The sequence below is a fragment of the Styela clava genome, chromosome 7 (assembly GCF_964204865.1).
Source record: "Styela clava chromosome 7, kaStyClav1.hap1.2, whole genome shotgun sequence".
NCBI lineage: Eukaryota > Metazoa > Chordata > Ascidiacea > Stolidobranchia > Styelidae > Styela > Styela clava.
The window spans coordinates 21,639,836-21,661,763 of NC_135256.1; the positions used below are offsets into that span (position 1 = coordinate 21,639,836).

Here is a 21,928-nt window from a genome sequence, read left to right on the forward strand (position 1 = left end):
AACAGCATAACAACATTTTGCGTAATAAACGGATGGCTTATGGCGTTTCGTAAATTGAAGACTTTGCGACAAGTTGTTTGAATTATCGTAAAATGACACTGAATTTGGTGCACTTTGTTAAAAGCGCAGGAAATATTAAAAGTTCTGTGAATATTAATACAAAATGGCTGCTTCGACTGAGTTTTCTATTTTTTTCATTTTTATCAAGTAGTTGCCACATCACTTATATGATTTTCGAGTAAGAATTTTAATCAGTTACTTTATGATTAATAACATGTTTTCCCGGTAAAAGTAGAAGTATATTTGGTATTCGGATGCTTTGATGTCGTTAGATTAAGGTGCTTAGACGCCGATAAATATGAATGGATGCAAAGAAAACAATGTGATTTCAATATAAGCAGGGATGACCCTTTTCATTGAATGGTACGAAAGTTATATTTTTTTATTCTGGAAAAAAGTGAGTCATGGATATTTTTAAATAATGCATCACTGCATCACTGAGAAACTTGCTGTTTAATCTTTTGTGAGGCCCTCTTGGTCAGGGGCTTGTCAAACTTTTCTGCTATTCGGGGCGAGTTTCTGATGCCCAGGGAGAGTTTCTGACAATGATGCCCATTGCCCATTATACCTAACGTCAAAAATAATTCGGAAGATAAACAAATTATAGATGTTGTTATACATGAGAATAAGAAAAATAAAGGTCAAGTAAGTGTGAAGTGTTTGTATTGGTATAATTTAAATCATCAAACTAAGCAACGAACCCACCCATATAACGTGCATCCCGGGGCGGACATGATGTAGTTCCCATATTGTTATACTGAATTAAGGCTGATTTTATTATCAATTTTTATTACTGATTTTTTTTTTGCATTAATTCGCGAATTGGCGGGTCACCAAAAACGTGGTCAATGTTTGACATCTCTGTAATATAATATGTATATAATATAATATGTTGAAACAGCTTAAAAAAATATTTGGTCATTGGTACGCATAGATATAGACCAGGGGTGGGCACATACGGCCCGCGGGCCGCGTACGGCCCGCGACGAGATTTTGACCGGCCCACTGACTGTACATCAAGTACATTATGATATTACATTATTACACTTTTGGTACATTATGATAAATTCATTATGTGTTTTTTGGTCTCTATTTTTTTGTAGTTTAAACTTTACTTTAAACGCGATTTATAATTTTCTTCCTTGCATTAGCGAATAAATATGTGATTAAGATATTGAATACTATTCATGTTATAATCCGGCCAGCCGAGAACTTCATTTTCCCACATCTGGCCCGCCGACTAGAGAAGTTGCTCACCCCTGATATAGACCATCATTATTTTGGTAATTACAAAATAGAAGAAAAATTAAAAAACATCATTTTTAGGTTGTTAGAAAAAATACATTGCAGTAATAACGAAAACAAACCTGTAACGCATACTTAATAATATTCTGTACGATTTTCATTAAAGGACAAATTTATTTGTAATGCTCTGCACTCTCATAATTCCGTTTTATAGTGGTGCGGATAGTTACGTGTTGGCGGTTGAAATTGTTTTGAAAATTTAATTATATTGAACTTTATATGGGGATGTTATTGCATTAATACATGTTTTTCTAACAACGGTACCTGTCTGCCTGAACAAAGAGTTATTTCATTTGCTGTACTTGATGTATCTTACAAGATATGGCATTGGTTAGGAAAAATCATTGCCTAAAAGAGTTACAAAATTAGGTCTATATTTACGTTTGAATACAGCTAAGAATCAATCAATATTTTTATAGTACATTTAGCTTATGAACCCTTGGGTTCGTACCGAGTTAACTATAATCATAGTCGGCCATTTTGTTTTATCTTCTTTGTTGAAAAATCAATAAACTAAGGGCAATTTTCATCAATAAAATTATATTCTAAATGCCTGAAAATAGGATTTATTTATAATTCGACAAGCACATGAAAAGTCACGAATTTTTTTCCATTCGTGGTGTATAATTATACATTATCCTATCGACTGGTTTTCTTAAAGAGGCAGGTGGATCGGCCAATATATTTTGATGATACGCATTGTGTTCTTTTTGGCGCCGAAAGGAGTTTTAAAAATATAAATTTCCGTTTAAATATTTCACAATTCATGATGGAAATGACAATATCAAGAATATTGTTAAACGTAAAAACGGCAGCGATATGTAAAAACTCTAATTTAAACATTTATTATTTATTCCCATCTACTTCTGTTATGCACCCTGTACTTAGCAGGCCAGCAACAGGTTTCGTAATGTAGATAGCGGACTGGAGGTAAGTACTGGAAACGCAAAAAAGATCCTTAGAGATATTTATGTGGGACGCTCAGAGGTCTCCAATTGAAAAAAGATTGCATTTTGAACTCAGCTATGTGTTAAAAAGGTAGTAGTATTAAGTGAACTTGCTAATAATTTAGGTTGAGCCATTTCATCGGCACAACTGACCAATTACGATATAGGATACCGGATTTACATGTGTTAGATACAGTTTCAAATCCAATTTTATTAAGTGATGAGGCAAGCGGCGCCCGAGCGATTGAAATCGAACAGGTAACTATGCCGGATTCATGACAGGCGATTGGCGTTTGATCCTTGAAAGAGGGTCGACTTAGCGAAGTGGCGAGTCCTAATCCGTTGTTTTTAAATAACGCGAACGACCTACCGCACACGTGCTATGAGAAAAATATACGTTTTCAAATGCATTGCATAGTAATTTTGAAAGTCATTTCAAGAAAGTATATCCATTTGCTAAGTATGAAATGCGGGTGGAATTTCACCTATCATTGGGTTTATAGAACAAAACAACTCTTTTCTTTAGGTAGAATTAAGCACTGCGAAATGCGAGTAATTTTTATTTATTTTGTACTGAAAAAGCTTGGAGGTATCAACTTATGCCCACTGCCAGTCACAGAGGATTAGAACATCGCTTGAGTATGAAGAATTCAGCCTAATATTAAATCCAATCACCATTTTTGTTATAAAATAAAGTGTTGACGGAAGACCCCCCAGAGAGTAAAGACTTGTTACAAAAAGTGTTTTGAGTATTAAAATATCACAATAAAAATGAGTTTATTCTAGCTAGACAAAGATTTGAGAAAGAAAGTAAATAAATAAGATAACTTTATGATACGAATCGAAATAAAATTATGTCTTTTTAAAAACGTTTAATTTTTCATTAGGTTTCCATGGTAACAGTTGAGATATGTTTATAAATACTAGATATAATTACTTTTATATTAAAACGTCGTTGTGGTATTGTTAACATGCATACAAAGAAAAAAAGGGGGGAAAACCTTTTTGCTATGAGTATAGTATTAAAGTGCAAAGTCTTCAATAAATTACTGATATGATTATAATTTTAAAATATATTAATAATGTTATATCATAAGTCTATAACTTTTCTGACAATGTAAAATGGGATGGCAAAAATAAAATGCCTAATTCGGGAGCGTGGAACATTACTCAAAAATTATTGGACGTATATTAATTTACGACTAGATTACTTACAGCACACAAAATTGTTTGAAATTTTTGACGGGACCACACACATAACGGTAGAAAAGACGTAACGGAACTGCTGGTAAAAAGATAAAAACTTAATCTCTTAACCGCACGAATGACGGCTCTGGATTATTAAAAGACAAAAAATGAATAAAGCGCTGCTAATTCGGAAAGTGAATTTGTTTTGTTAAGTTTTCACGTCGTCAAAATTCTCTTTTTAGTCAATTTCGTTATTTTTCTTTACAATGTTAGCTTTGACAAATTGAAAACGGGAAATTTTTGTCAAGTTTCAAATTTAAGGTATATTAATTTCTCCCATTATCGGTGACACGTCCAAGTGGCCGCGGCAGAGCTAACTGGGGTCTCTCGGGTGTCACGGCCCCACAAGACGCCTCCATAAAGAAAGTGATGTCTCACGGTATGTTGAACGTGAATGCTCAAATAGCTGTCCGTATCAGACAATTACACGCTGCCGATAAGACTCACGAGCTTAACCCCGTGATCACTTCCGTGTATTGTAGAATTTTTGAATTGTTATTTCTGTTAGAATATAAGTCGTGATATGGTGCAGCTCAGTTAGAATTTATATACAATTTTTATTCAGTAGATATTGTGAAAAGAGTTTTAATTTTTTGAATTATTCTCCCCTAAAAATGTGAGAGGCAAGAAAGGCGATATAGCCAATTAAAAAAGCCAACTGAGGGCAGCACTGAGGATTGTCAGAACATACTATACAATAATAGAGTTTCGTACCAAAGAAATACGGCCTTTACCTTTGCTTTAAAGACGCCATATTTTAAAAGTTATTGTTGAAATGGAATTGGGTATATTTATATTCGAATGTTGAATAACTAATTAATCTGATATGTACTTTACTGAATTGTTCCATTCAAATCCGCCAAAGTGAATTATCGTCTGGCTATAATTTAGGTACAAAGTTGCAAACACAGATTGGAATTGGGTGAGAAGCAAGAAGATGAATACTACATAACAAATTAATAAGCTGAAAAGGTGGTTTAGTTGAATTATAAAGTAGACCCATTAACAATCTAAATGCATTTCTGTACCAATTGTATAATGCTGTTATTTCATCAGCAGTTAATGTTACATTAGGAATGCGGCTGATGTTATTTAGCAGCAATTGGCGAACTTCTCACTGTCGTCAAATACTACTTCAAATAAAATTTATTAGTTCATGTAACAATTTTACCCTAATTATTCCAGTATAAAGAATGCCGACCTGTGTGGTTTTGTCACAATCGGGACCCTTGCCTAGGTACGCGACAATCAGAAGCTTCGTCGCTATAACTCAAATCAACCTATTTAGTCGAGTTTGGACAATCTATCAATGAATCTTATTATTTTCACCTTGATGTAGTTACAAGTCCCTAGCAACGAATTAAATCACGAAATACTCTCGCGAAGACTAATTTTACAAAAATCGTTTCTAAAACGCGACAGTTAGCAGGTGTGAAGACACCTTTGCGTTGTTGTTACATCAATGTTGTGGTACATGCACAGATTTGTCAATCAAATGACAATGGTAAAAACACAGTGTACCATACGCAGGTGTGATTTTGTGTGTGAACATTTATTTTTCAAGGCCACCAAAAGTTTGACTGTAAGTATATATACTGTTAATCACAGGCCATATATAAACAGCATTTAAGAATCGCTTATCGAACATGGTAAACGGTTTTTCAAACACGCACTTCGCACTTTCCCGTTCAAATTTCTCAAAATAAGATTAAAATAGGATTAAGACCCGATTAACAAATACATAAATATACTGAGCCTGAATTACTGAGCTCAAAGAGACCACCCAGGCAGAATACAACAGGTGCCGTACGATGAACCATAAATACTCATATGCTGCGCGTCACTAATCATTCGGGACATTTTCAACAATCGCATAATCAAAATTAGATTCATATATATGCTTATCGCTATGAAGCAGACATAGGCAAACCATGGCCCGCGGGCCAAATCCCTCCCGTTAGGTAATTCAATCTGGCCCGCCTGATGCTGCCACAACCAACTGAAATTAAATTTTGATGTTTTAGTTAAAAATAGCTCAAGGATATTGTTGGGATTGTGATTAAATTTAGGTATGGAACAAGGTTGATTGTTTTCCAATTTTGCTTTTGTAACACTGTAAAAGTTGTTCAGAAAATGCAACTTTTTACGTCACACTTACATGGCCCGCCAGTCTGAGTGGGCAAAATTTTTGGCCCCCGATCCAAAAACCTTGCCCATCTCTGCTATAGAGCCTGCGTGCATGCGTACAAATACAATTTAGAAGGGCCAACATTTTTATTCGCTCAATGATAAATGATTTGTTTAATATTTGAAGTTTTAGTGGCGTTGTTGTAAAACAGTTAGTACGCTAGAATGTTATAATAAAACTTCACTCACGACTGTCCTGAACAAAATTAGTTTCATAATTACAGCAAGAGTCATGAATTAATTGGGTATTAAATTGTCTAAAATTTATACAATCCTTAATGTTTCTCTTTTAGTTCTAAAGGTGGGGTCTCGGAGTTAATATACACACATCCCCTACTTACGGTTAAGTACATACGCCCCCTCTTTTTGTCATCGTATATGTTATTTAATTTGGGTAAATAAATCCTACTTCGGTATCTCTTATTCTTATCAACCTTGTAACCTGGTTAAATTGATCTTTGAATATTGGGTTTACATATGAACCGTGTACAATTAAAATGGAAACGCGCCATGAGGAGGGTGGGAAGTCAAAATGCTTCAAATCACTTTCCATTGTTGACGTTGACAATCCCTACAAATCACTCTTGTTTATCCCGCTATTGTGCAGACCGTCGTCGCCGGGTGTCACTTTTGGATTTTGCCCGCCCAGGAGAGGATAAGCTCCCCGCGAATCGTACAGTTCACACGCGATCTCGCGCGTGTCGGGGCCGGTAGTGGACCTGTCAGGCGCCAAAGATGATCGCGCGGTTAAAACATAAATCTTCTTTTTGTTCAGCAATTTTTATACGAATTAGTTGTTTGAATCTAAGAATTAATGTTCCCGCACGGCATATTTTGGTAAATATTCGAGTAATATGTTCAATATATGTGTGTTTACGCAATAGTTTGCTTATAATATGAAATGGAGTTTTCTGAAAACAAATGTTGCAATAAACTCATAAACCCACTATGTTCAAACGGGAAACGACGGAGTTTATTCCATCGGTTATCCATGAAAGATACTCAAAAAATAATGATGGCCATTTTGTAAGCTTTGTATTTTTATCCCAATTACACACTAGAAAAATGGCGATAAGCAAATGCACGCAAAAAGAAAAGTGAGATTTTCCGTTATCTTGAAATTATCTCTGATTTTCGGCATTAGTACCCATATAGATTTAGTTTTGTGCGCAAGAAATACTACGACTCATTTCTGTTGGAGCATAATTATTTTTAAAATGAAATTGAATTTTACGGTCGTAAGTCGTCTTAACTGGTTATTATCTAGTTTGCACGACCAGACAAACGTCACTATGGCAACTTCGTGATTATGTTGTCATACAAAAGAAAACATAAAAAGTTCAGCACTAAACCACTCTTCTGCTGTAACGGATTTACCAATCTTTGTTTACGAATCTCTGTCAGATCAGGCAGCGTACCTTCGGCCTCCCACATCGAAATCTTGACATCTGAACATTATCACGCGATATATCACAGCCATTTGTAGTCGATTACAATCGCGTTATATCCGTGACTATCAAACTCTATGAATATTTAATTCATTCAGACATTTTATAGCAAGTTGAAACGATTAATGAACGCCATGTATCCATGAGGGATCGTTGATTGGAACTTTGACTCGGTCAATATTTATTGAAACACTTACGTTGAGGTGTCTTATTTTGTTGAAGTTTCATACTGTAGTGACACCACAATTCGACGATTCCGGAAATAGAATGTAGCCTACAGGGGCAGGGGCAGTTATTTGGAGGCGGTAAAATGTTAATATAATGACGTTAACAGAGAGGGTAGGATTTCATAATTCCATTCATTTTTGAAGCATTCAATTTCGACTCTTACGATATATCTCATTAATTGTTTTTTAACAATATTGTAAAATTTAGGACTGAATTTTTTGTTTTTATTTGTATTTGGCTTGAGAGTACCATGATACTTTTAATACTTATTATGTTTGATTGTTTACAAATATGACGCCTATAATGACAAGGTCATTTCCTCGGCTAATAGGGGTCGCATAAAATGACGCCGAAAAATCTAACAAATATGGATAAAATATTTCCTTTGCAACTGAGAAAAATATAGTAAATTGTGTTTATCCTATTTATTAATAATATAATGAAGAAACGCAGTTATATTGTAGATATCCAATTATTAAAATTATCACAATTATACATTTAATGTATTTTTTATTACATATATACAATTTTTTGAAAATATTGTCTTGTCAAATTTCCTTTGCATAAAACTATTATCCGGATTCACTTACCGATTTTACTTTATATATTTAAATAACTCGGAGCCATAATTGCTCATAGCCCATGATAACAAAGAAAATGTTTCAATAGTGTACCGGTTTAAATCAGATAATATGAACGACGACCACTTTATACAACATTCGATAACAATAAGCAATCATTTTGACACCATTACAAGAGTTTACAAATGGATTTTGTGATCAAATCGAAAGCTTTTGTATACTTAGATATTAAATGGGTGGGCAGAAAGATATTATCTATCGCCCACTTTGGTGCGCTTGCACGCCATCCACTAATACATAAAATTTGTGCGAAGTTTCTGTCCGTACAAGGGTGACAAAAGGGATAAATCAAATAAAACAAATACAGATTCCACGGTTTTTTTGCCAAGTTTTAGCCAAAGCAAATCCTAAATCAAATATGCCATTTTTATCGACTGCCGTCTGACATATGACTCGCAACGGTTCAAGTAATTTTGCGGTTTTTAGCACATAATGAAAATATATGATTTATTTTTTCCTAAAGCTATCTACTACGACATTCCGAACTTTCGGTTTTGTTTATGTTACGCAACCATAGTACAGAAAAAGTCAGAAGTTACGTTTTGCCGACTTTAAAACCCGCTGTAGCTAACATTTTGCTTTATATTACATGTGAGATAGGGCAAGGGAGGTTAGTAGACATCATAGCTTTATTCAGCCTATGCAGTAGATGAATGTGCTACCGTGTTTCCCTGAAAATAAGACCTAGCCTGAATTTCAAGAATGATTTTAATATAAGCTCTCCCCTTAAAATAAGACAATTTTTTTTTCCTCCTAGACGTTTTAATCAAATGATTGATAATCTATGTTTAGCAATTAGTTTAAATAAAAGCGTGGTATTTAAAAGTAAATGAATATCGGTTTTCACATTTTGTTTATTTAAAAATCTCATAATTCTCTACTTAGATTTTTTTTTAATCCCTAGTGTTATTTTTCGAAAGAAAATGAATATAAGACATTGTAGTTAGTTAAAACACGGTAGTTATTGTGAAAGTTGAAGTAGACGTTTATGGTACTCTAACGTCGTTTTCGTTCGTTTATATCATCTTAGAAATTTTTTGTACTTATGTGGTGTGCTTTTATCGAACTATTTGAATTTACATTGGTGGACATGACATATATTTTTTGTTTCAATTATTTGCAGAAATTTAGTTCGTACTTTCAAAATTGTGCTTTGATCTTGTCGAAATGGCCAGTACAGATTTGAAAATGTATTCTAGTTTGTCTTTAAATAGACCTCCGAATGATTTGTCGTACTACTACGGTGCAGCATCTTCTTCTTCTCTTCTACAGAATACGGATTTCATGAGCAGCAGAAAACTACTCCCGGGTCTTTCTTCAATATACCCACCACTGGGGTGGAATGGAGATGAAAATATGTACAAACTTTTAAAACACGTCCCAAATAATTCGATATTTCCCCGACAACCAGCTTTGCAAAGCCCGCATGCTCAAGGCTCACCATATTTTGGTTACCATGGCATGATTCCATCTCAAGCATCTCTCTGGAGAAATGCGTTTCTATCATCCTATTGGTCGGCAGCCACGGTGCACAGGGGCGTTCAGGCTAGTAGTCTAGTTTGTCAAGATAGTCTATGTTCCTGTTCAACGAAATTTAACACAGAAACTTTCAGTAATGTTTTGAAACAAATGTATCTTTATGGAAAAGGACCTCATATTCAAAATATTCCTCCACCTATGGCATGTTCTCCAATGTACAGCGGAACCCCATTTGCAAAGTTCGGCAATAGCAGTTTAAAACGAAGTTACTCGCAACAGGATGAAACATTTTCACATACTCCACATCGCACTGTACTTTATCAAGATGTCATCAAATCTCAACCTCCAACACCGACTTATGTAACTACGGAGCCAGATTCCACAAGACATCAGCTTTTAAAAATGAGGAAACTTTCAACAGAAATTAACATAATAAATTCTCGTGAAGGCAAAGCAACTTCGACAGAGTCGTGGGGAAGCAATAACGAACAATCTCTGCATTCAGAGAATCAAACGAAAACCCAAAATTCGATGATGCTGAATTCATCGATATTCAATGCTAGAACATCGACGTCTGAAGATGACAGTGCAAAACCAGACTCATTTTCATGCAAGGTAGTAATTTAAATTGGTTCTGGCACTAGATACAACACTACAATATTTCTTCAGTTTCTATCACTAATTGTTGTTCTCTTCATGATTGTGTTTTTTGGTTAATTTTTTTCTGAAAACTTGTTTCTTTGCTATATTTTCTGATTAAATTGTGGTGTCGCTGACTTCACTCCTTATTAATTGCTATGAATCAATACGTTCCCGTTAGTTAAATTGGGTAATTTTTTTCTGAAAACTTGTTTCTTCGCTATATTTTCTGATTAAATTAAGGTGTCGCTGACTTCACTTCTTATCAATTGCTATGAATCAATACGTTCCCGTTAGTTTATTATATTATATAGTTTAGTTTTTTCATTTTTGTGTGCATTTATTGCTTGACATTGGATCTTGCACGGTGAAAATAAATAAATATCTGAATCTACAAATTGACCTCTAATAAAAAATCTTGATTTGGTCAAGACGTATCATCGGCATGACTGAATAAATATTCCAATGGAAGCCACAACAAAAAACTAAAAATAAAAGTAATTTTGACTATAACATTGCCTAAACATTTGCTTTGCAAAATCTGGTCTGGCTACAACAAAAAAACTAAATGCTAGAGAAGTTTTAGAAGATTTAATGTAAATAATTAGCGATATATATATATAAGTCTTGATAAGAGTATTATATTTCAGTAACATGAATACAGTATGATTTTGCGATAGGATAATTTTTCTTATCGTTGAAATTAAACTTTTAAGCAATAATATCATATTTGATTTTATTTATATTTATTGAAAGATATGTGGGAAATACTTCAAAGCTCAATACAATTTGACAAGACATATGCCAGTCCACACTGGCGCTCGGCCATTTGTTTGCAAAGTATGTGGAAAAGGTTTTAGACAAGCAAGTACATTGTGTCGACACAAAATAATTCACACCCAGGTAAGTTGTAAAATTCTTGCATAAAACGAATTCAGCGTGATTATTGTATTAGAAAAATGAGAACAAAAATGGTGCCAGTACTCAGTCAAGGAATATTTGCAAGAAGACTTTGCTTAAAAACGGTAATATACCTTAATAACGAGTAAGAAGAATACCGCAAATTAATAGACCTGCTATTTTACCCGTGTTCCAAATTGGGCGATTTCACAACAAAAATAAAGATATTAAATATATAATGAAGGTAATGGCGGGCATATTCCGAAAAGGTTTGAATACACCGCCTGACAATGCGAGAGTGCGCGCGGGTAACCCCCAAAATGTCCGACATAACAACAAATCGCCATTTTGTATTTTTGTGTTCAGGAAAAGCCCCACGTCTGTAAGATATGCGGCAAAGCATTCAACCGTAGTTCAACATTAAACACTCACATGAGAATTCACACTGGAATTCGACCGTATAAATGTGACATTTGCGGTAAAGGATTTCATCAGAAGGGAAATTACAAAAATCATAAGTTAACACATAGTTCTGAGAAGCAGTACAAATGCGCCATATGCAGTAAAGCTTTCCACCAGGTAAGATTTATAGTTTTATATAAATACATTTTAAATATTTATTCACCACCAAAGCAATTTTTAGATAAATTTTGGTTTATTTGGCGCTGGCATTGGTTTTGTAAAAGAACTTGCTCAAAATAAGGTCACATAGAATTGAGGTAACTAAGGAGTAATAGGAGTGGCCACTGAATTATAAAATAGCCTACCAAGACCTACAATAACCATGGAAAAGGAGGGACGTTCATAACTCGCCAGGAAATAGTGATTTGTGCGTAGGATTGCGGTCCAAATAATTGCGACCAGCCACGAAGTAATGAATTCCACATAACTGCACAACTCAAGAAAATTGAAAAAAAAATCGGCATAAAAATTTCTGGCTATATTGGGGGTGGGCAATTTCATTGTTCGCCGTATTGCTTCATCGGGGCCACTTGTGTATTCCAACATTACGACCATAGTTCTTCTTAAGACTATGACAATCACCTCATAATGACCCCGATTATTACATTGTGCTGCTTCTTATTATAGAAACGGTAGCCTAGCTGTTGGACTAGCTATTGTAAATAAACTGTTTTTTATTCATGGTTTGTCATATTGAGTTTTGAGCCGCCGGCCCAGTAACCAAGTATATTTTATGTAACTAGATCAATCAGAATATTAACTGCGCAACACTGGTCTAGAATCTAGATGACACACAGAGTGTAAACAAATGGCAGTTGACGGCCTACCGTGAAAATCGAATTAACAGTTGAAGAATACTTTTTACTTTGAAATTTCAAACACTTTTCGCACATTATAATTTTTTAACGATATCGTGCTTTACATTTTACTGGTATATACCTTAATCTATGATAAATACGGTGTTTACACTAGGTTTCCGACAAGAATATTTAGAGTTAAATTTTCGCAAATAGTCTTCTCTTTTCAGCATCAGCTAACGACAATGAGACAATACAACGCTTTTCTTATAATTCCATACAATATGATTTATTATATATATAAAATAGACATCATCAGTTAGTGAAAAAATGGAAAATAAAGGCACGACTTTTTGTTTTCAAAAATTGCCTATTCATTAATCTAAACAATTTTAAATTTATTTCCCCTTTTGCTAGAAGCGTCCGTTTTTGATGGTAATTATATAACTACAATTTGTCGCCAATTGCCATCTTCACAAATTCAAGTATACTGGTTATACTGTACTCAGAGACACCGATTGATATCTACAAAAAATCTCCATTAATAAAACCTGACCAAACCGTTTAATGCATATCACATGAGAAGTTGGCAATACACTAAACAACCCCAGAGCATTGATTCATACCCACGCAACGTATCCCGAATAAATTTTTTCCTTAAACTTAGGAGAAAAAAATATAAAATTCCAAATGTCCAACATCAGTGTGGGTGGGAGAATTAGGGGTTACTTAGGAATTTAAAAAAGTAATAGATTTTTTTTAAGTACTAAAAGTTTGAAACCAATCGATCCTTAAGTCACAAGAAACGCGTGTTTTTTCCAACAACAGACCTAGATTGTTTTCACGTTACCCGCCATCCTTTAAGATAGACAGCAACTTTTAAATATAGAATTCAAAATCAAACTAGAGCAGTTTCTGGTACCGGTGTACGCAACACCGGTACAACATGACTACGAAATTATAGTATGAAACAATTCTACCGACGCATAACATTACAACAATGTTTTTTTTTCAGGTGTATAACCTCACCTTCCATATGCACACACACGAAGAGAAGAAGCCGTACACATGTGAAGTATGCGGGAAAGGATTTTGCAGAAACTTCGATTTGAAAAAGCACGCAAGAAAACTTCACCCAGATAGAGTCCTTAATTGAAAACTTGATGAACAAATAAAAAAGCTCAGTTATCGGTTACCATGAGTGACGTATTTTAGAAACAATTTTTAACGACAATGTGAGCGTCTTGCGAGCTTATGCTTGAACCTAAAATTTTACAGTCAGGCCTGAAATCGCCGGCACTTCGTGGTACAAGCAAGTTGCACTGCAAACGTTGATTACATATATTCTGAAGAACTTAAACCAAATTGATGTCGAAAAATTATGCAGAGAGGATGGGGATGAAAATCCGTGTTCCGAAAAATTATTCAGTAATATATTCACACAACTCGTTTTTGACACCGCTGGGCAAACATGAAACGATCAACATTTGTAACAGAATACACCAAACTGCACCGACATTTTATAGATCAAATACACTTCCAATTCAGGCGAGGGACGGATGGAATGCTTGCCGTAACCGCTGGTCGGTTATCGTTATCGAATATTGCAATGCATTTTTGTAACTCCAAAGACTGCGTCCTTGTGGCTTTCCCATATCTGGGATAAGTATGATATGTACTATCAGCAACACTAAGTTGATTTGTCAAAACAGCTGTATAATACTTTTGTCAACTAGAAATCCAAGTAAAACTGCATCAAACCGGTTCTTTAAACAATTTACCTGAAAGCAATTGTTTTTTTTATTTTACCATGATACATAATATAAAGCACCAACATCATTGGAAATATTGTAAATTACATATATATTGCATTTTAAACTGACTATTAATATCGCCACCTGCTATAGTTATGCATATGTTCCTAAGCTTCAATATTATTTCAATAAATTTATCATTCCAATATTAGTATAACTTGTAAGAAAACTAGAGAGCAACGCTCAAAGATATGGACACTCGCAGATTGCTACAGTAAACTTTAAGAGCACAGAAATAGGCCAAAATGATAGATGGGTGTTTAATTCGAAGGCGGTTGACGGGAGGAAATAAATAAATTTGGAACCGATTGGACAAAGATTTGTGAAAGAAATTTCTTCCCCAACATCAAGAAGAATAACAGCAACAATAATTTAGCAAAATGATCTGTAGGTCAATTTGTGTCCAAAAATCCTTTCGACTAACAAAAGTATCACAAGATAAAATCTTATCGATGTAAACGGATTCGTGGGATCAGAGGGAGCAAGCAGAAAATATATTTACTAACCTTGATGACAATAGCATGCGATATATTGACTTCTTAAAATGCGAGCTTTTGGTTCCACTTGAATTTAAATTTTGGAACTGTTTATGAGAGTCTGAATAGTTATCTGCAATCAGACATATTGGCCCAATTCTCTTACAATCACGGTAGGAGGGTAACAGTGAATACTGATGAAGTTTGACTATTAATAGCTGAATACATTGCATTGAATCAATTTTGCAGGGGGTCAAGGTTATCTGAGACTCAGACTGTGTGTTATTATGTGCAGATGACAATTACTGTGTTAGATGAATAACTATTTTATTGTATATATATTTCAAGGGGTAAACATAAAAAAGATGATACTATGTAACTAACTTTCTAAACCAAGAAATATTTAGCCACTATAGTTTCAGCATTTGAGCACGTCACATAGCTTTCACATGTAAACAATATTAGGAAATTCTAGGTCATCATGGTAATAACACTTTTTGAATTTACCCCGGAATATAACTCATAAGCAAAGAAATGATGTAAAACATATGATTACAGTGACAGAAATCATAGGATGTGCAAACACCGATTTCTGACCATTGGTAGATTTATCGACGCATGTTCACTAAACGACGTAAGTACTTCTATTTGGCATGGCACAACCCTTTTTGCATATGTTATTCTGAACCCCCACCTGACTCCCTCTTCCAAAGATTACGTCACTACGACCTCACAATCACGTCAAACAGCTTGCTAAAGTATAACTATGATCGCCCGAAATGGCATCTTCGCCAACGATAACGAACTCACTAACGTAAGAATAACTATTTTATTGTATATATATTTCAAGGGGTAAACATAAAAAAGATGATACTATGTAACTAACTTTCTAAACCAAGAAATATTTAGCCACTATAGTTTCAGCATTTGAGCACGTCACATAGCTTTCACATGTAAACAATATTAGGAAATTCTAGGTCATCATGGTAATAACACTTTTTGAATTTACCCCGGAATATAACTCATAAGCAAAGAAATGATGTAAAACATATGATTACAGTGACAGAAATCATAGGATGTGCAAACACCGATTTCTGACCATTGGTAGATTTATCGACGCATGTTCACTAAACGACGTAAGTACTTCTATTTGGCATGGCACAACCCTTTTTGCATATGTTATTCTGAACCCCCACCTGACTCCCTCTTCCAAAGATTACGTCACTACGACCTCACAATCACGTCAAACAGCTTGCTAAAGTATAACTATGATCGCCCGAAATGGCATCTTCGCCAACGATAACGAACTCACTAACGTAAGCGATCTCTGTCATATCGCGATTGTTACGAGAAAACGAGAAAAATAGCTTGCAGGATTTCGGGTGATCGTCTGCACGTCTAAGACGACAGTTAGTATAGTTTGGGGGGACCTTATTACGTTACTGTGACGTCGTAGTGGTGTAATTTTAAAATGATGTAGTCAGGTGGGGGTTGGGAATAACATATGCAAAAATGGTTATGCCACGCCAACTAGGGGTACTTACGTCGTGTTGTGAACATGGCCCGATTTATCTACATTTCAGCTATTCTTTTCCATTCCCTTCTGTAAAAGTCCTAGCATTATAGGGTATATTGCAGCAAATTCAGTGCCTTGTCTAGATTTAACTGAATTAACGTAATGTTCTATTGTTCCTCGTAACATATTCAATCTTTCTTTTTCAGTTTTATGTTCATCCATCCATTTACTGTATCTACTAAGAGACCAATCCATAACCTGAAATATGAATTTGATAAATTACTAAGTAGATCAAGATTACATCAAGAACAATAATTTTAAGCTGCTTTCGTCCTAATATTCACAAATAGTGCCACAGATAAGCCAGCTTCATCAAAAATCAAGACAAAATCAAATCTTGTGTCTTGCTTTTTTGATTTGCATATTTGCCACCAGAATTAATAAATTACTCTATCTGAATACAGACAGTACAACAATATATTTTGATGACGCATTCCGATCAGTGTAAAAAACACTTTTTCCAGAGAAAATTGCCAAATCAGAAGAAAATTAGTAGTGTGGAAGTCAAAATTCAAAGCAAAAACGTGAATAAATTTCCCAATTTTAAGGAAATTAATTTAAAGACAAACAAGCAAAATGAATGCTGCATCACTTAGTAATGATATATTTGTAACAACTTTTATAGACACTTTGAATCTTATTCCACAAAATGCCGCAAGAAATCACCTAGGATTCTTCACATTAATACAAGATGAAAATTCCTAAAACTGTATAAATAAAATTATATCAATAAACATATTAAATAATCCAGTCATTGGTGAATGAGAGATTGATTTCCCAATTTTTATGGTAATCATGAATATCATTAGAATCAAAAATAGATAATGTACCTTATGAGAAGAACGAAATTCGTCTGGTGCTCTCGAGAACAAATAATGAATAACGGTACTGTAAGGAATCACTTCTCCAACAGAAGGACTTTCAGAAATCCCAGCATCGGTGACAAATAGCAAAGGTCTGAAAGCACGTAGTATTCTGTATGGAGCTCCAAGTTCACTCATTCGTCGACACAATGGTGTTACTGCTAATTCCATCTGAGAAGCAATAAAAAGTAAACTAACTTATATAAGAATATGTTTCAAGGAGAACGAGGCAATTCAGTCATGCTATATTATTAGATACGAGAACCGGGGAAGTGGGGTCGAAGTTCAGGATGATTTTACCGATATAGATGTCTGAGCCAGAGTTGCCAAAGCTTTTTGTAGTCAGAGACATAGGTACAAATTTTCATTATTTGATAGTTTGTGGATTCGTACTTCCTAACCATATAGAAGTTGAAATTTCAACAAAAACAGGCAGAGCATCAAGTTGACTAAAACCTTTATTTAAAGACTGCTTGCATAAGTTTTTATAATCAAAATTTAGTATTCTTAGAGCTAAAGTCAAAATTTTAGTCAACCACAAGCCTGAGATGACTTTTAAATGGCTTAAGAGTGTGAAGTGGAATGTTAAATTTTCCTCAACGCGAAGCCCCAATAAGCACTGGTAGAAAGATTGCAGCATATGCTCATTTTTTTCTCAATCTGATTCTATCTCTATCCTGTTCCCTTCAAGTGGTAACACTGAATACCTGAGCAAAATCAGCAGCCAAAATTACTTTCCCACCTTCCCCCAGAGGTCGCACAAGAGTAGCATGTCGAACAAATAAAGTCAAAGCTCTTTGACCGAGAGGAATTAAACTGGAAAGTGAAAAAATGAATAGTTAGAAGTAACGAGTGTAACAATCCTACAGTTAGAATTGTTCTATTAGTTTGAATAAAAATCTATACAAACACATACCTATAGATAGGTTACAATAAGATGTTTATCATATTCGTTTGCTACCATTTTTCATATTACGTTAATACATTTTGGATAATTGAAATTAAAAAAATCATGATCCAAATTTTATTTTAATTATATATTATTCACTCATAGTAATAGCTTGGCAATAACGTTTCATTAAAAATGATTTGCAGATCCGAAATAGAACGTGGCCAGGTCCATGCGATGGATGCAATTTTGGTGCAGTAGAAGTGAATACCAACCAATTTTTTCTATAAATTTTCTCTAGAACAATTACAAAGAACAGTTTCTTGTGACCTTAAAATGTCAATAAAAGAAAACCATGGACAAACCTTATTATACACACCAAATAACAGTGAATCTTACGTAGAAATTTTATGACATCAAATCACTTTTATACAGACATATACTGGTTGCAAGAAATTTGTTTACCTTTCAATAACAAAATCCTTACACTTGAACAACGCTAAGTGATCTTTAACAACTCTACTGATGAAATCTTGAAGCTCTTTCATATAAAGAGAACAAAGAACATTTTCACCAGGTTCTGGATTCCCCCTAAAAACACGAGTCATTTTTTCATGTTAAACTTATCTCACACTCGGAACAAGGCTCTGCAAGATGGTATGGTATTAATTATCGGGGCTCCCGAAGTATGCGAACCAAGATGGCGGACATCGGAATGTAATATGTGTACTAGGTTAGGGTTAGGCCATAATTTTAGGTATAAATACCACGGGAGGCTCTTGGCTAGTCTTCGAATTATTGGCTGCATAGGACTAATAGGACTATAATAGGACTAAAATAAGGAAAATTGGAAAAAAATTATCGCCTAACCCTAACCTGTTACCATGTTACGTTCCGATATCCGCCATCTTCGTTAGCATACTTCGGGAGCACCTAATTATCTATGTCCTCAGTATAGACTTGAAATTGAGATCATTAATGGTAGCAGCATTTACAAACTTGAATCAAGAATTTTAAAGGTTACAAATAAGGAGTCCAATAAATTCAGAGCTAACAAAATTCGAAAAAATTGTTATTTTAACAAAGGTGCTTTTGAATATTTCAGATAGTCTACAAGTCTGCTTGTTTGTTGGTGTTTAATGGAATAAAATTTGCAATATATGAAGGATAATTATGTGCGAGAGGATTGCTGGACTTCTGACAGCTTCCACCATCATCAAGGACTTGCATATAAAAAACACGACTGGCTAATTAATCCCCATATTCGACATGGACTGGTAACCAAACATGAGGTCGTGGTATGCCATATGATTAAGCCGTCTTATCGGCGTTCCCTTTCCCCGGGATAAAAATGATATCTTATCCTAAGTTGTATTTTTCAAGCATAGCAAAATCAAGATATTGATAACTGAAAAGTTATAAATTAAAATTAGTTAGAAAGAGAAATTCCATCTGCTAGCATGATTTGAAAGTTGCCAAATATTGTTTCAAAATCTCCACCTTACCTTGAAAAATCTTCATTGTGAATAGTAAGTATAATTGCTTCTACTGAATCAGCCATGGATGATAACAATGGTCTGATACCATTTGACATTAAAATTGTTAAAACTACCAATGATTCCTGGACAATTTCAATGGCTTCTGGTGAATAATCAGGATGTTCAGCAAATACCTTAAAAAAGTTGGGAATATGAACAAACAACTTAAAAAATGCACTAGTTATGCAAGACAGCTATTCTATATGTAAAACTGGCAATTGTTGAATATTGGAATGTGTCAGAGATATGCTAATATGATTTGGCATAAAGACCCTTTATTGGTTGTATTGGAATCAAAATAAGCCTATCTATCGAAGAAAAAAATGTATATGAAGCTTTTTCACTACAATCAAGACGCTGTACTATCAACCACTGCTATGTGAGAAGTTTTAGAACAAACAGAATCTTCCTGGCCTGGCTTTGACTACCTAATCGATTATGTCCTGAGGTGAGGTTGTGGGGCGACACCAACCTAGTCAATTCAACGTTCTAACCACTAGTCTGGGCTATTGCACCAACATGGGATAACCTCACTTAGTTAACAATGCTTCAGCCGAACATACTCTATGGCTGATGGGAAGTATACTTATTGCAAAGAGAGATAAATCAACTAGAAATTTTGTATGTAACATTTTCAGAGCAAGGTCGCAATAAATCAATTCACAGCATAGAAGCCAGTAGATTCCAAATCAGCTGTCACAAATTGGCCCAAAACTATGTACAAGATTATTCTCTCTTAAATGATTTCATGTTTTTGGTGGGAATCTTGAAGAACTTTGATAGTTTCCTTAACTTCTGAATGATTGTGAGACTTTCCACTTGAGACTATGTTTTGAGATAAATTTGTTACAAACTAACGTGTCAAGACCAATTTCAATTAAATATCCATTTCTATATAAAGGAAATTCTAAATGAATTTTTAGAATATCACATACGAAGTGAGCTAAAAAAAACAGAACATAGGTCATTAGAAACATACTCTGAAAAAAACATTATTTCTGTGCGAAGCGCCCTGGATTATTGATTTGAAGTATCAGGTGAATTCATACACAAACAGAAGTTCAAGTGTTGATAAATTTTCTTCATTTTCATAGACGTAATTAAAAAACTTGTGGTTCTGTATTTTTGGGTCACACTGAATATAATAAAACAGGCATGAACAAGGTAATAGAAAGATACCTTTGATAAAGATTTCTGCAATCTGTAGAGTGAATTGATGACATTGGCATTGCATCTTTGATTTAAATTCGGTGGTCCTATTACTTGACTTGCTTCACCTTGAGTTGATAACTGAAAAAATGCAAAAGATTGTAAATTTAGAATGTTTAATTCAATGGTTTTCAAACGATGGGGCGTGCCTCATAAGCGGGGCGTACACAATTTATGGAGGGGACATGAAGCTTATTAAAAATATTTGTTAGATTTGATCTTGCCCACCTTATTTGGATACTTACATTTCTTATTTTGTCAGCCCAAAACAACTGCACTAATAGAAATAACAACAAGTTTTGCTTGTTTTTAAAACTTTCGATTTATTCCATTCTTTATGTTCCATCCACATATTTTTTGAGGTGGGGCTCGAGACTTGACAAATTCAAAAAAGGGGACACGGCCCAAAAAGTTTGAGAACCACTGGTTTGAATAGTTCAATTGTAAATGAAATGATGCAGAAAAAAACAACTGATATCTATTAATATGGGCTGTTATGTTTTTTCTCTACTTTTCTCTTTTCCATCCCCTAACTGGCTAATATACATATTACTGTTGTGCTATATCTTTGATGTGCATTTGTGCTACTAACTAATATTTCATCCATGTGTATTCTTCATTAGTATGTATTCTTTATTAGCATTCTCAAACTGCATTTATACAGGTGAGGGGTACATGTCACACAACTATGTCATAGGCCAACAAGGTATTATAAATGTATTCTATCTCCATATTCTATTTATCATTGTGTAGATACTGTTACATATTCAGACAATCAATATATAGGTTATAATGTACAGATTTCATGATTGACAATTAATGCTTTATTATACTTTTAGTAATATCTGCTATTTTATTTTCTATTAGGTTCAAATTTTCTGACAAAATACAGAACATACTGTCTATTAAAGTAGTTTCAAGTTGATGTATTCCAATTGAATTGGTTTGAAAGGCTTATATATAGCTGGTGTAACTGTAGAATAATGATTAAAAAAATTTTGAATTTAAAAAAATCGGGTTTGAAGTTTTTTCAGTAAATAGTCAAATCGGGACATAATTACTAAGAGTAAAAAATCACATTGTTACATAAAAACAGCATTCGAACTTGACCCAATCAGATAACTGAATCATACAATCAACATGGACAATCATATTTGTGAGGAAGAAATGAAAATCATGTTTGTTTCGGAACAGGTCATCGCGTAATATGACCGGTAAAATA

The 21,928-nt window shown here is 34.3% G+C and overlaps 2 protein-coding genes across 2 annotated transcripts in view; one reads left to right on the top strand and one right to left on the bottom strand.

Annotated features, from left to right (window-relative positions):
• The first annotated feature begins 9,231 nt into the window (after positions 1-9,231).
• LOC120328679 (uncharacterized) lies at positions 9,232-14,108 on the top strand. The gene is made up of 4 exons (XM_039395207.2): positions 9,232-10,158; positions 10,939-11,085; positions 11,449-11,661; positions 13,357-14,108. Exons 1-4 carry the CDS (start codon positions 9,232-9,234, stop codon positions 13,495-13,497), a joined length of 1,428 nt encoding a protein of 475 aa, XP_039251141.2. The 3' UTR covers positions 13,498-14,108.
• A 321-nt stretch (positions 14,109-14,429) lies between these two features.
• Positions 14,430-21,928, bottom strand: part of LOC120328690 (conserved oligomeric Golgi complex subunit 5-like) — a 38,314-nt gene continuing 30,815 nt past the window's right edge. The window contains exons 15-20 of the mRNA XM_039395220.2: positions 20,677-20,787; positions 19,465-19,631; positions 18,425-18,550; positions 17,778-17,886; positions 17,038-17,241; positions 14,430-16,405 (exon numbers count right to left, since the gene is read on the bottom strand). Coding sequence (XP_039251154.2) covers positions 16,211-16,405; positions 17,038-17,241; positions 17,778-17,886; positions 18,425-18,550; positions 19,465-19,631; positions 20,677-20,787 — 912 coding nt within the window. The 3' untranslated portion in view covers positions 14,430-16,210. The remainder of the gene's footprint in view (positions 16,406-17,037; positions 17,242-17,777; positions 17,887-18,424; positions 18,551-19,464; positions 19,632-20,676; positions 20,788-21,928) is intronic.